This window comes from Leucoraja erinacea, chromosome 39 (genome assembly GCF_028641065.1).
Source record: "Leucoraja erinacea ecotype New England chromosome 39, Leri_hhj_1, whole genome shotgun sequence".
Classification (NCBI taxonomy): domain Eukaryota; kingdom Metazoa; phylum Chordata; class Chondrichthyes; order Rajiformes; family Rajidae; genus Leucoraja; species Leucoraja erinaceus.
The window spans coordinates 11,775,749-11,791,978 of NC_073415.1; the positions used below are offsets into that span (position 1 = coordinate 11,775,749).

Below are 16,230 nucleotides of genomic sequence, written 5' to 3' on the forward strand. Positions count from 1 at the left end.
GTGACAAATAACCAGAAAGGTTTGAGTGATTTTGGATGAGATATCGAGGCTCTGACAGTATAGCTCTTCCCAGAACTGTGTGTAAACTTGGACCAAGATTGTCCATTTACAATAAAGTCACAACTGAACTCTAGCACAACTGGATCCAAGTGCTTATTGAGAGAATACATTATTCTCTTAATTTTAGTAATAATATTGATTGTTATCCTCCAAGGTCAAATGCAGCGTTTTTGGGAACACAGTCCACTGTTCAGAGCAGCACATATAAAGCTGTAAAGAATTGTCTTGCCCAGACTAAGGAACTACTTTCTTCCCCCCCCCCCCCATTGCTATTTGTCTCCAGAACCAATCACCTCTTCCACACCCTATTCCCAGAGGTGCTGCCTCACCCATTTATTCCATTTTCACATCTTTTTTAAAAGACTATTTCAGATACACCTTTAATGGAGATTTGTATTCATCATTGTATCTATTACCATGCATGTTGTTCACTCAGAGCTTCATGCATGCAAGGAATTTCATTGCATCCCTGCGTATGACAAACTGATCTGAATCAAACACATTGATGCCCTCTACTCATGTTACATGATTAAAGTTGAGGAAGGAGAGACAGTTGAAAGGCATTTCAATAGTTTGTGTTGTATAATTTTTAATTCTATTAAATGTAAGTATTTCACGATAATTCTACAGACCAATCAAGAACATATTTTGGGGGCAGCTGTGTGGGAGGTGCGTGGTTTGTTAAGGGAAGCCTCTTGGATTATTTAACTGGGTCTGTGGTCACAGAACATGTACTCAGACAGTCACGTAAGGGAACCTACGCAAGACAAGCAGCATTGTGATGTTCCATTAGAGAAGTTTCCCTCGTCTCAACAACCCACAACACTTTGGTGTGACGCCTCACACTTGCCAGAGTGGATATCAAACTGGGTCACAGAGCCCCCTCTACCACGTCACACCTGGTACAGAAAGGTGTCAGGATTGCCACGTGGGAAGTGGAGGAGCAATACCTCACTGCCCAAAGTATTTCATGCTCTTTAAAAAGTATTACAACGAGTAAACTGACGCTTGGAGACTTAGTTATGTTTATGAAATGGGGTTAGATGAACCAGCTACACCACACAGAAATGTTCCAATTCCCCCACCTATGAGAGACGTTAACTGCCCTCATGGAAAGCACACCCACGTTACAGAGAATGCTCCATTTCATTAGGTGTCATTTTCCAGCCATCGTCACAGTTGTATAATCAGCTACGACTCTCAGTCTGTGAAGTGTAGAGCTTTGTTTGGTCTTAAAATATACTTGTTGGGCACAATGATTGCATGTTTAATGAGTTGAAGGCTTCCCAGAGAATTTCACTCACCTCATGGCTCTCAGAGACACTTTGTAGGCCAGATCAGGGTCATGAAGCAGGAGAGCTTTGAACAGGTATCTTGCAAAAGTGTGCATAGGGACACTTTCCCTGTGAACTACTTCACCTAGGCCACTAAATGGACCTCCTGTGGAAAACAAAGCAGCCAATGTTTAGTCTTCATCTCTGAAGGGAATAGGAAAACCTGCTAATAATTTAACAAATAATGAGATCAGCCCGTTTGCTACATCACATGAGTATTAGTCAATTTCTGTGTCCCACAAAATCAAAACCATTACAAGGACATGACTTCCTGGGCTGGTATTGGAAGGGACGTCATTCCATTGCCATTCCTATCCAACAGTTGCCAGACCAGGAACTCTCCAGCAGGTCCAGGAACAGCTTCTTCCCTGCGGCTGTTACATTACTCAACACTGTACCTCGATGATGGCCAATCACCCCCCACCCCACCCCACCCCTGGTCACGCCTTCCACCAGGAAAAATAAAAACTGCACTATTATGACTGTATGCATGTAAATATATTTATTTATTGCTCATATTCGATGTCGCTCTTCTAGGGAGATGCTAACTGTATTTCATTGTCTCTGTACTGAACACTGCACAATGACAATAAAGTTTGAATCTGAATCTGAATCAGTCCCCACAGCAAAAAATACTATTGCAGACCAGCCTCTCAAATAGAACTGGCCTTTTAGACCAAGCGTGAAGGCATTTACATTTACAAGAAGCGGACTCATCAAGAGATGATATAGTGGGGAAATAATAGTGGTCAGACGTGCTGGCTCATAAGAAATAATGCTCTAGAAATGTAAGTCATTTTACAAAAATGTCACAATTTAAAGGACCAATGCCCAGAAGATTCAGATTCAATTTTAATTTAATTGTCATTGTCAGTGTACAGTACAGAGACAACGAAATGCATTTTTTCCAGAAGCTGCTGGAATTCCACTTGTAGATGGTGGTGGTAACTACACAACGATCACCTCCAGAGTTACTGACAAAGTTTACAGTTACTTTGTGGACATCTTTCAATATTTGTACTATTTTTTCTCCCAATTACCCAGCTGAAGAAATGCCTGGTGTGACAATTAAGCCAACTTGAAGCATGAAGGCAGGTTTACAAAATTAGCTGAACTGTGCATCTAACACATCAATACACAGGGTAGAGGTCAAACCAAGATTAGATTTTCATCTAGCAAAACAAAATGAAGGTCAAGTAATGTAAATAATCAGATCACATTCTGAAGCGGTGTAAAGAACGCGTGTAAAAGTACATGCAAAATGTACTGTGCCTAACCACTCCATTTTTTGCTCTGCGCAAATGTCAGTGTGGTTTTAAGTGGGTTCGTGCTAATGCAATAGAAAGGTCGAGGCTAATCGGGGGAAAAGATCTGCTACAACACAAGCATGTGCGGCAACTCCATTTTCAGTCGGTAGCAGTAAAGGTTCCAATGCCCGTGGAGTCAAATGGCACAAAGTTCTGGCCTGGCTTACAGCCGAGTGCCAGATTCTGGAACAAAAACCCCTCTGAAGTAATTTATCTAATTAGTTTCTCAATGTTGAGAGACTTGATGTGATAAAATACCAAAATACCCTGACGGGAACTTGACACTTTAATTCTGCACTGAGCCAATAGCCATCCATAATAAGGACCTACAAACCCTTATAGAAGTGGAGAGCATCCTGCTGTCATGTTGGGATGGTTGGATGCCAGTGGTCCCATTAGGTCAGTGCTGAGACAACTATCAGGCAACCAAACCATGCTACAATACAATACAATACGGGTTTATTCGTCACATTGCACATAAAGTGCAAGTGAAATGAATATGTCAGCAGCGATACAATGAGAAAGAACACACAATACACAATAAAAATTTAACACAAACATCCACCACAGCATTCATCACTGTGGTGGAAGGTACAAAAATTGTCCAGTCCTCCTCCATTTCCCCCGTGGTCGGGATCAGAGTCCAGAGCCAGTCCATAGTCGGCTCTTCCCCACCGGAGTCCGCGGCTTCAGGATGGTGTAGGCCGCAGGCCGGCGGTCGAAGATTTAAAGTCCCCGCCGCAGCCAGAAGCACCGCAGACCGCAGGGCCGGCGGTCGAAGCTCCCCTCCAGGGGCGATGGTAAGTCCACGCAGGGTCCGCGGTAGAAGTTGGCTGCAGGCCAGCGGTGGAAGCTTCTTCTTCTCCCGGGTCCCCCACGAGGGATCCCGGGCTGTAGACGCCGCGCCAGCTGGAGCTCAGGCTGTCGGCTGCCGCGGGCCAGCGAAACGGAGCGCTCCCCTCCGGCGAGCCCCAGTGAGGGCTCGCCCGCTCCACGCCGAGAGTCCCCGCTGCGCCCGCCGCTGAATCCCCGGGCGCGTCTCTGGGAAAGGCCGCCCGATCCTCGTTGTTAGGCCACGGGGGAGGCGACCTGGAAAAAGTCGCCTCTCCATGGAGGAGGCGACCGAAACGGTTTTCCCCTTGACCCCCCCCCACACAAAACACACATAGAAACACAAAAAACATACTTTAAAACATACTAAAAAAACAAAACAAAGTTGAAAAAAACGGACATGCTGCTGACAGGGCGCCGGCTTGCAGCGCCGCCACCGACTCACCGTAACCAGAGAGCTGTGATCTACCTCATCGGGGACCCTTGGACCATCTGATCGGACGTTACTGGTTTTACCTTGCACTAAACGTCATTCCCTTATCATTATATAGCCACTGCAAATGGCTCAATTGTATTGTCTTTCTGCCGGCTGGTTAGCACGCAACAAAAGCTTTTCACTGTACCTCGGTACACATGACAATAAACTAAACTGAACTGAGAAGGAGTGGCATGGATGCAGTGAAGGTTAGAGGCAATGGAAGGGATGCCTTGCCAACACGTTACCCACTGCCTGACACTAGGCTTGGAAGACCAGGTGGCACTTGGAAAGTTAAATCATCACCCTCAGGACAGTCCAGGTTATTCCTTGCAATGCTCCAAAAGAAACACTAAATTGCAAAGACCCATGGCCTGGCATCAATAAATCATGTCAAAGGCACAGAAATGAAACACGTGCTATAACCCGAGTAACAGAAGTGATTGTTACAACATCTGTGGAAAGAAATGATTCCGAATCACATTGCTGAAAAAGACAACATTATGCAATTGGATTGCAAGGCAACTTTATTAAAAAATGGAAAATGTTAGTCAGTAAGTGAAATAGCTGGAAGAATCAACTCAAAATCTCAATTATTTCTCTCTCCACAGAGGACACCCTATCTGCCAAATATCTAACACCACTTTTAAATTCAGATTTTTCAGCTATCAGCCTAAGAAAATAAGCTTCTGTGCCTGATCATTAATTTCAAATGACACGAACTGGGGAGAATAGTTACATCACATGCCAAGTTCAACTCAATGCCAGCAAGTGTACCATAACTGGACAATGGAAATCTTGGCTGAGCTATATTTCAGAGGGAGTTAGATGTGGCCCTTGTGGCTAAGGGGATCAGGGGGTATGGAGAGAAGGCAGGTACGGGATACTGAGTTGGATGATCAGCCATGATCATATTGAATGGCGGTGCAGGCTCGAAGGGCCGAATGGCCTACTCCTGCACCTAATTTCTATGTTTCTATCCATTGCAGCAGATTCTGACATCTATACCAGTGATTTCCCCAAACCACCTGTGTGTGCAAGACGCTAAATGTGGAACAAACTCGACCAGAATTTAAGCATACAGCATGGAAAAGGGAGCTTTGGCCCACCAACTCCACGCTAACCAGCGATCACCCTTCAACTGGTTCTTTCTTACACACCAATGACAATTTAGAACCCAGTTAACCTACAAACATGCATGTCTTTGGTATGTGTGAGTAAAAAAAAAAAAAAAAAAGGGCACCTGGAGAAAACCCATGTAGTCACCGAAGGTACAAACTTCCTACAAATGGCTACATAGTTAGGATCAAACTGACATCTCTGGCACTACAAGGCAGCGTCTCAACTGTTGCACCACTGGGCCGCCCATATAGGGAGGGGAAACTTAGTGTACTCTGGTCCAAATCAATTTTGACCATAAGGATGCAGAAAAGCAAGGCAATTATGTGTGTCAGTTATTGGGACAGTCAAATTAAATTTCCAACTCATATACTCGAGTTAACAGCTTGCAATGAATCGTATTTCAGTCTCAGCCTCTAGAGCTTTCCCCACAATCAGCCACTCCATTAACAGCAGCCTCAACATCATGAGGTTAGGCAAGAGTGTATAGGGGGCCAAGGTTCAATGTCTTGATCACCACTAGATCTCCAGATGTCCATGGAGCAGACTTGGGTAAGATCACATCCCCATTCACCAGCAGAGAAACAGTTTGCTCATATTGCCCATGCAGACTGAAACTGGCTTACAGCTAAGACAGAAGTGCAATGTGCATGAAGCACATTGCGATCAGATTCCAACCTTGAGCAATATGGCGGGGAGCAAATATTAAAACGTCTTTAAAACCTTTTTTACCTTCCAGCAATAAGACAGCTTGCTTTCGCAACACTTGAACAAGTCGTTCATCAAATTCCATTTGCGACAGCATCGACACAAGCTGTTCTTCATTCCGACACACTTTGTCCTGAGCATAGAGGCCTTCTGGCATTAACCGCTGCTGGCCTAATCCTATTAGTGCCACTTCAAGTGCAAGTGCATAGTAAGACTCTCCCGTGTTGCTACTGCCAGGAACCGGAAAGTGCTGATAGATTGGCTTCCGAATGTCGTTTATTGAATCTGGTAACAGAAAATAGCAATGAGCTAATGTACAGCTGAAACGTTTAATTATCATTCATTTTTGGGTGAAAATAGAGAAAGCCATTCACACAAATACAATTAAAGACCATGGTGTGTGCGTGGAAGAGTGGATGGGGAAGTAACCTCAGCAAACACTGTAACTTGCAATCAAGGAGGTGCACAGTCATTACATCGCTGTGAGGGTGCCACATCCCTTGAAACGCAGGACTTCTAGTCAATATGTTATTTAACACAAGCCATCTTGGACTTTCCCCCATGCAAATGTGCTCACATCAATGACATCACATGTGGACACTTGCTGGCAAATATTTCAGAACACAGAAGCTCCATTGAACATCAATACTTTTGCTTCAAACTGTAACCTTGTCATCAAAAAGGTTTGAAATGGGAGCATGCCATTGAGGCCTTTGGATTTACCAACTCTTTTAAAGAGATCAAACTGGTCTCTCAAACACCACTTCTTGCCCCATCTTGTCCTGTATCCTTGTTCTCAAAGTTCCCCAAATCTCAGCTCTCAATGACAAATGCTCCAGCCCCCAATGTTTCACAATTCCAATAATTTACCACCCTGCCAATTTTCCCTCATGCTAACCCTTACACCCCAATTTTTAAATTGTAACTTTTGGTTCTTGATTGCAGCCAGGAACCCCGTAAATCCTCCCACTATCTTCCCCAATTAATCCGATTTTGTGCATTTCAGCCATTTTTCTAAACCAGGGGTCGGTTAAACCTATGCAGCCCATAACCCAAAATCATCCGGCCCTCGTAATCATCTGGCCCGCCCCCAGCGCGCGGCTGAGCTCTTGCCGTACCACATCCTGCACAAAGCCGCCGGCACGGCCTCGCACCTTCTGTGAACACGTTTAAGAAAGAACTGCAGATGCCGGAAAAATCAAAGGTAGACAAAAATGCTGGAGAAACTCAGCGGGTGAGACATGCAAGAATTGCATGAGGTTGCCTCACCCGCTGAGTTTCTCCAGCATTTTTGTCTATCTTCTGTGAACACGCGATTTGATGCCTGCCATCCGGGGCGGGATCCATGTGTACACGTGACAGATGTGGCCCACCATCCGCTCACAGACATGCGTCCCAGACCCTATGCAGAACAAGGTTGCCCACCCCCGGTCTACACCCTAGTGCAGAGGCCATGCCAACTCTTCATATGCTGGGCCAGCTACCCAAGGAAGCAGTCTTCAGATACAAGATCGACACATAAAGCTTGAGGAACTCAGCGGGTCAGACAGTATCTTTGAAGAAAAGGAATAGGTGATGTTTCGAGTCGAGACCCTTCTTCAGATCTTCTTGCTCAAATGCACGGATATTCCTTTAAGAGGAATAAACCCCAAATTAAACCAATACTCCAGGTGTGGTCTCAGTTCTACTAAAACACTACAAGTTGTCTCCTTGCATGGAATCAAGAGTTGCAGGGAGCGAGACCTTGTTATAGCGGCTGTTATACTAATGAGATAACAATAAGCATTAAAACATTCCAAAAATGCCCAAAACATCTCCACTACAAATTAATAAGCCCAGCAAAATATTCACCAAAAGAAACTGCATTTTTTCCACCAAGGAATAATCAGATTTAGATCCCAATTCCTTAAGGCACCATAAAGTCTGCTGTACCTATCCCCATGAAATATTCATAGGAAAGCTTTATGCCGATAGATTTTATAATTTACATATTCAGCTTTGCCTTTGTTCCATTAATGAGCTGCAAGGACAATAGTTGACTTGGCCACTGATAACCATCTGATTTATGAAGTGAACAGACGTTACCGCAACGATTTGGAAAAACTTAAATTACTTCAATTCCATTTAGATGTGTGATACAATGCCAATCCCATTCACTGGGTCTAGCAACATTATGGCTGTTGCCACTGTTATTTGCTATTAAAAAAAACAATACCTAGTTCTCAGCTTTTGTGAATAATTTGATCAGTTACAGCAGACCTATTGGTGCCCCTCGTACAAGGTTGCATTGGGTGGTGCATGTCTCAACACGGCTCCATCATAAGCAGGATGCACTTGCTCCAGTTCACAGCCTCCCTCCAACCTACAACATCCCACTTACTGCCGTGGCTTCAAGCAGATGACAGCGCAGGTCATGGGCTGAAGCCCACATCTTCAACTCCGAGGACTGAGCATTTACCTGTGAATAACACCGAGCTCTCATCATCCATTTTACAAGCCTCTAGCAACGTTCTGCACAAGCACCCGATCGGATCCAGAGGATGTCCAACCCAGCCTTCCTGATTGGCAATGGCGGTTACACCTTTCTGTAATAGCTCTGGAGAAAAATATACCAGCTATTAAAATCAATTATTTTACATGCAATTCTTCATTCCAGAAGAGCAACCCATTAAAAAAGTATTTAAAAAACTATATTATTAACTTTGGACTTGAATCACACAAAATGGTGCCAGAAATGTGGTGATTCGTGTCTCATTAATTATGATTGCACCCATGTAGAGCAAGATCTTTACTAAACAGCATGTATAGGAATTTCACTGTATCTAGGTACATGTGGCAATAAAGTACAATTGAACCTCAAGTTCCACACGACAAAATCAGCTTTGTAGTCCAGCTTCTAAAAATCCTTAAAGCCTGTTACTCATCTCAATACATTACAAGGTTTACTCAAATTTCCTTCAACAGAAATGCAACAATTTGATGAAATGACCAAACCAAGAATATTTTCCCCAATAAGCAGGCAAGTGATGATTTTAATCGGAACTTTGAACCAAGAAAGAAAATGTATTAACTTTGTAGCCTGGAGTCTTTTCACGTTTGTTTGCAAATGTGCAACCCATTACTCTCACCACCTTGTGGCCACCTTACCCTTCTTCTGATGCTTGTATGTTTCCAATTGGCGTCTTTTCTGCAACCGGACGGTATTAACAATTGCCACCGCCAAGCGAAGGGATTCCCTGGGGTATCCATGCGATCTCAGCGCATCAACTCGAGCACAAGCAGTCGGAACATGCTCTGTGGAATCACATTGCCAGCAATGGAATTAATTACATCTCAGAGTTATTTGTTATTCGACATAATACAAACCATAAACATCTAGCTACACTAAGAATATAAACATTGGGAAAGGGGACAAGAGGATGCAAGATGGAAAACAAAGCCCGTTTCCTCCATGCTATGGAAGCTTACTTCTGATACGAATACAGCTGCTATCTAGAAGAAGACGCCTGCATTAATCATGTGTAAATGGAACTGCAAAGTCAAAAGCTGAATAACTGTACCGAACTACAGGGCAGGAGCTGACCACTGAAATATGGCCGTTTATATTCATCATGCCACAGAGCTGCTGCACTGCACATTAGGAATGCAGATTGGGAGCTGCCGTGCTTCGGACCCGTGCAACAATGATCCATTAGCAGATAAGACATTTTTAAACAGGCTGCCAATGGGAACTGCATAAAGGGCATTAGCTGTGACAGAGTTGACTGAGATTCAGGAGAATAAGTAGCTAGAAAATACAAGCATCTTGCATTGAATGTAACAATTTCCTCTGCCCACTCTAAGAGGTAACAGAGTGCTCTGTAAGGTCAAGGCCAAGGTAAGGCAACAAACGGAATCTCTGTGCAGTCACAGATGTTTTATTTTGCTTATGGGTCAACTACCAATTTGACAGTCTGGCAGATCCTTGCCAAGGTGATGGGAGAAAGGAACCGCTGTTTATGATTCAGTCGACTGACGTATAGGAGGCGCCATTATGCATGAAGTGACCCTGGTGGTACACTAACTACCCATAGATATACCACATTTCTTTATTCAAAGCAATAACCCACTATTTCTTCAGAAATTAATTCCCTTTGGGACAATAAGACAATAATAATTCTGTACTCTAATTCCACCCAGTGCACTCTATCTTGGTTTGATTGTATATGGGTAGACTATTATCAGATTTAATTGGATAGTATACAAACATTTTTCACTGCACCACAGTACATGTCACAATACACCCCAACATAGTTAACTGTCAATTGTTATTTACTCGCCCTTAGCATCAAACATCTTCAGTCGAGTGTAAAGCAAGCAATTTAACTTTTCCAGTGCAACTGCCTTTGTACAAGGCCCAGAGAGGATTTGACATGGTAAACCTGCCATGTAACACAGCACAGTGAAGCAGCAGTAGGCAGAGTTGCTGCCTTACAACACCAGACCCCGCCTGTACAGAGTTTGTACAGTCTCCGTGACCATGTGGGTTGTCCCCAGGTACTTTGGTTTCCTCCCACATTTCAAAGGTGTGTAGGTTTGTGCCCTAGTGTGAAGGATAGAACTGGTGCGTGGGGTGATCGTTGGTTGGTGTGGACTCAGCAGCCTAAAGGGTCTGTTTCCATGCTGTATCTCCAAACTAAACACCACAGATGAGCTCAAACACAATTTATTGCAAGTCAACAAGTCGTGTACATACCCAGCCAGAGGGGCCGCCCCTGGGAGTCAAACAGTGACCGGTCTCCATCACCCCACTGGTTTGTATAGTTGTCACTGCTGATAATTTTGCGAAGGTGGCAGTCTTTCCAGTCCAGGCCGCAGGCTTCTATTGCACGCACAAACACAGTTCGCCGCAATCCTAGCAGCAAAGAAGGATTTATTTCTCAGGCTGCATTTGTGTGGAATTTCATTAAACACATGCTGAATGCAAACCAAAAACACTTGATTTCAAAGACAAACACTACTGAGATCACAAGTGTGCCTGAAACAGTGCAGCACAAGATTCTCTTCTAACAACCAAGGATTCAATACAATTTATGATGCCAGCCCATAGATCTCTCCAGCTATTACACTGTCCAACAGCAAATGGATATGGCAGCTATCTAGCTGAATTCAGAATCAAAGCCATCATGTGCATGCCCTCAGGCTCGCCCCCAAAGAGTGGCTTTCTTGGGAAAAGCAGGAGGGGGGTAGAAATAGGTTGATATTAAAACTGCAGCATTCCACAGTCTGCTTGCTGGAACCATGGGGAAACTTCAACATTTGCACAAGATTGTTTCGTAAGAGCTACCTGCTAATATACTTTGAGGGAGGAGATCCACATGCTGCGTGGAAACTGGTTTCCAAGCGGAGTTCCGGTTTCCAACCAAGAACTAGATGTTCCTAAATTGAATGCCTCAGCTGATAAAATATTGAAATATTTGATAAATACCAACCTGTGCCCGACCACGCCTTCCTGTGATTCATAAATACGTAAACACTAATCTAACTTGTTCTGTCCAGTCCATTAACAACTTGTGCTGCCACTTAGTGGGATTGTATATTGCAGGCATGTCACACTGCTGTGGGCCTCTGGCTCCAGTCTGTAGTCGAGACAGCTACATGTGGTACAGTGCACTTCCCAGGGAGCTGGCCTGTATGGACCTGCAAGTAGCAGGTATTTTTTCCTGCACTCCAAGCCTATCTTGCAGCGGAGGTGGAGGGCAGAGTCATTTCACAAAACCACCCTCACTGGAAGCTGTTCCACAATATCAATCAAGCAGGTTTCGACAGAGCAGAACTAACTGCATTTTTATTGTATTTAGCAATCTCAACCATCCACAGCTACGAATCAGGTTACTTTGAGCTCAAACTATAATCATAAGAAAGTGGTAGCAAAGGTCAAACATTTTCTCGCAGAGATTATCTTTAAATAAAGAGCCTTCTGTTGCCACTCGAAGATTTAAAGAGCCTTTGCTTTGTGCTAGGAATTTTTTGTTACAAGATTCAACAGCAGTAACTCAGTTTCTTCACAAAACACACTTGAGTGAAAAGGTGGGATCCTCACATTCAAGCCAGGCTGAACGCCGGCCTTGTGGCTGTGCAGGAGCATGAAGCTCAGAGAAAAGACACTACACCATGCATCAGTTAGTTCTCAGCCTAAACCATCTCCCCAGCACACTTCCAATCTCAACCCAGTAATCCTGTACAAGAACAAAGTTATTTGACCTGCTGCCTAAAAGGTCAGTAACTCAACCACACAATAATGCTCTTCTGAAAGCATAGCTAACTCCAAAATGTTCTGAAGATAGACACAAAATGTTGGTGTAACTCAGTGGGACAGGCAGCATCCCTGGAGAGAAGGAATGGGTGACGTTTCAGGTCAAGTCCATTCTTCAGACTGGGCTCTGTGTACTAAAATGTCTCTGGGTTCAAAGATGTTTTGTGTACTGTACTTGCACTACCCTGTAGGGGAATCCCAACTAAAAGTCCAAAATGCACTCCATGTTCATAGCCCTGAGTTGATGTTTCCTACTATCACATCTATGAAAGAGTTAAGATGTCCAAACGTTGACAGGGCAGCAGAGTGTACAGGTGCAATGCTACACTTGATACAGATGCAACACTACACTAGATACAGTGACCACCTCACTACACAGTTCAAGCATCAGGAAGCCCAAGAGCAGTTCATGCAAAGCGAATGATCAGAGTGGTAACATGACCACGGAACAGTCACAAGGAAACCACCTTGACCCAGGTCAATAATACTTCCACATCAGAACAGCTCACCTTTACCTATTAAAGATATCTGCACGACAAAAACAATAATGCCCAGCTGGGGCAGACACTGGGTGGGAAGGGCAGCTTAAAGTCTAGAGTCCATGGTTCTCACCCCCAACTCAGTCCTGGAAGACAGCTATCATCACCCATGCTCCATATCACACAAACACCACCCCCTAACTCTGGTCTGCAAGTGGAATATTTGATAGCCAAGGCCACAACTCAAAGGAACATTTCATCAGCATCCTCTATGACAAGTCTTGTTTGAATAAAATAACATTTCAGAGGGGCGAAAGTCATTGTTTCCAATTACTATTACAATGGAAGGCAAATAGGAAGCTACAACAAAAACAGCGACGGTATTATTCTGGAAAGTTCCAATACAGCATGCCAAGTACCTTGGTTTCGATTTGAGTTGTGTTGTAGACCAGCTGTGATACTCAGAGTTTCGCTGACATGATTGCCATAGTTACCATCTTCTTGTGGGCAGACATCCATGTTGTTCCACTTCTTCAGAAGCTCGACCCAGCCTGCTTTCTCATCTTGCTTACAATGAGGGTTTAGCACGACACACACCCAGAGAGCACCTGAGGGAGAGAGAGAAGCCACCTATTAACGTGACTGCAATAAAGCTGAACCACTTTGGTGGTGCTGTGTAAACAAGAGCAAGCACAGTGTGTTACCTCGGGGGAAGTCTGTGCTGGCCTGGAACCTGGCTTGCTGGTTTTCTCAGCTGTTTATTGACATTAAAGAGAAATTTAAACCAGCTAACTACACTAGCACTCACTAACCCCACATGCATTCATGTGACATGCACCTTTTAAAAGAGTAAAGGAAAGGGGTGTGGGGAAAAGATTTTCCATCCAGTGCAAAAGAACCTTATATGGTTAGCATGGTGTGTGACTGGAACACTCACATTTTTGTCCCCACACCCAGCACCACATTGCTGCAGTCCAGAATAGTTAAATGACAACACGTGAATCACACTCAATATTGCAACACAAAGAGATACCAATAGTGCTCTTGTGGTGTTTCGAGATCGAACTGGTTGAGAAAGATGTGATTTGACACTATTTAGAGTTGCCAGAGACCGTAAACAGTGCCAAATTTAATCTGGCTTTGTGTATGCATCAACTTAGATTGTTCACGCAAAACAAAACTAGACTTATAGACTATAAAAGCTTCCAGTACTGATGAAAGCTCATTGATGCAAAACATTAGCAGTTTTTCTACCGTTTAATTGCTTAAGCTTCATTTGCTTCCGACAATGTTGCCCAAATTTCCCCTTCCAACTACCAACCTCATACCAAAGTAACAGGGGAGTTTCCAAGCTCTATGTTTGGTACAGACTCACATATGCTCATTCCCAGGCTCACCAATCTGTTCCTGGGAGGTTGAGAATGAGGTCTGAACACCAACAGAATGGCAGACTCTGTTCAACCTCCGCAGGGCAGAATCAACCTTCATATTATATCAGATCTGACACAACTAGCCTAGATGCAGCAATAGATGATGCCTAAGATAGCCACAAAAAGCTGGAGTAACTCAGCAGGACAGGCAGCATCTCTGGAGAGAAGGAATGGGGACGTTTCAGGTTGAGATCCTTCTTCAAGCATACATTATGCCTGATAAATACTGTGGTGCATAATACTCAAAGCTGTGATTACATATGAACTATGACTTTAAACCCTCAAAACGTATTAGTACAGATACTTCAAAACAAATCTTTAACAGAATCCATTTTGAAGCAGTTTTCAGATACATTTAACCTCATTTTGCCTTACAAATAACATTAGCAAAACACTTCTATTTAACTCCAATAGAGAATTGGCTTCTTTTAAATTCACAATGGTTCAATGCAACTTGACTGTCATGTTTTGACATTGAGACACAAGGAACTGCAGATGCTGGTCGACAAAAAAAGTGCTTGAGTAACTCAGCAGATCCAACCGTATCTCTGAAGGATATGGATGGGTGACGTTATGGCAAGGACCTTCTTGGGATTGATGGTAACAGGGAGAGAAAGCTTGAACAGAGGTGGGGACAAGCCGGCAAGTGTTAGTTGGATACAGGCAAGGTGAGTTGATTGGTAGATGGGTAGACAAAGGCTCCAGTGAAAATTGAGACAACAGGCTGTAAGGTAATTGAAATGTGAAGGTAGAGCTTGGGATGTTGGTAGTAGGAGATGGAGAAAAGGGGGCAGGATAATGGAAGAAATGAATGCGCACCAGAATGAGGCATAGGAAAGACTGTGCACAACATGAACCACACTATTAATTGGAATATACCGTAACAGGATAAATGCACAACCACCACCAAATCTAGTAACCGTATATTTACAGATGATTTTCACATTAACTTATCAATGGGATATCAATTAAAAACCTTTGAGCTGCACCTATCGTAAGTAGGGGTGGGAAGCTGGAGGGAGTTGCAGAAACAGGAAGTGGGCCAAGTGAATGCCAGCGCTGACATCATTGGCCTGTTGTGTTACTGAGACTTTATGTACATTATCCCATATTCCTTCATGCTGTTGAACAGAAATTCATGCAAGATTTCAAAACACTTGTTTATAGACTTGTAAACATTTACACTCACCCTACCGACCCAACAAACACAAGCACTGATAGTCAAAGGTGAAATATTCACCAACACAAACAATTTGAAATTTGAAAGGAATTCAAAATGGACTACGGTTTGAAACCAAGGCTCTCCAAACACAAGTCACCGACACAGCTCGACAGCAGGCTATGTAAATACGTCTGGTTTGCTAATCTCCTGTGCTGGCTGGGAACAGAGCATGGCATTCCCATACTGGGTGCGGACAAGAGGAGAGGAACATCACAGGGGACAGCATAGAAATACCATCATCCCTGGTTCAAACTCCACCCACCTTCCAAGAGATAACACCGACTGCTACCACAAAAGCAAACTAGTGACAGGATAAAGGGAACAAGCTCACTTCACTATTACATATTCAAAACTTCACTATTTTTATCTCGAGATTTGGCTGCTGAAACTGGCTGTGCAGGGGATTAATGCAAATATTAGATTTAGCTGTTAATCATCTCAATAGTTGTTAAAAAAATACATATTAAGTATATTCAAAACTGTAGGGCTGTCTCCTTTTCCATTTTGCTTCCTTCCAAAACATGCAGGAGAATCATTGCATTAACTATATAATGCCTATTAAATCTCACTAATTTATCTCAATTAAATGCTTTGCCCAATTGACAGATTTTAATGTTTGTACCAAATTTCTGCTATGGAGTATTTGCTGAAGGTTTACTCGTTTATTTGCTTTATTCAATCAGGTTAAGGCCTCTAAATGTCCCACCAGAGCGCCTCTCTTCCTCCGCTCCCCCCCACCAGGACCATTTGGATTTATAGCCTTAATAATTTACAGGCCCAATTCTTCAATTCACCAAGGCTTCAGAATACCCCAACAGACCAATGATACCAATACCCCATGAATTGATTGCTATTCTTCCTACACCAGTCTTTCATCTGCTATCTCATTGACCCTGCACCAATTTACATGCAACTGGTAACCCGTAACTTGAGTTAGAGCAGGATTGGGTCACACCATCACTCGTGTCCA

The 16,230-nt window shown here is 43.5% G+C and overlaps 1 protein-coding gene across 1 annotated transcript in view; it reads right to left on the reverse strand.

The window, feature by feature from the left end:
- LOC129714391 (zinc finger SWIM domain-containing protein 4-like) overlaps positions 1–16,230 on the reverse strand; it is a 63,123-nt gene that overhangs the window by 9,437 nt on the left and 37,456 nt on the right. Inside the window, exons 6-11 of the mRNA XM_055663960.1 lie at positions 13,028–13,216; positions 10,570–10,728; positions 8,982–9,128; positions 8,293–8,430; positions 5,859–6,119; positions 1,365–1,500 (exon numbers count right to left, since the gene is read on the reverse strand). Coding sequence (XP_055519935.1) covers positions 1,365–1,500; positions 5,859–6,119; positions 8,293–8,430; positions 8,982–9,128; positions 10,570–10,728; positions 13,028–13,216 — 1,030 coding nt within the window. The remainder of the gene's footprint in view (positions 1–1,364; positions 1,501–5,858; positions 6,120–8,292; positions 8,431–8,981; positions 9,129–10,569; positions 10,729–13,027; positions 13,217–16,230) is intronic.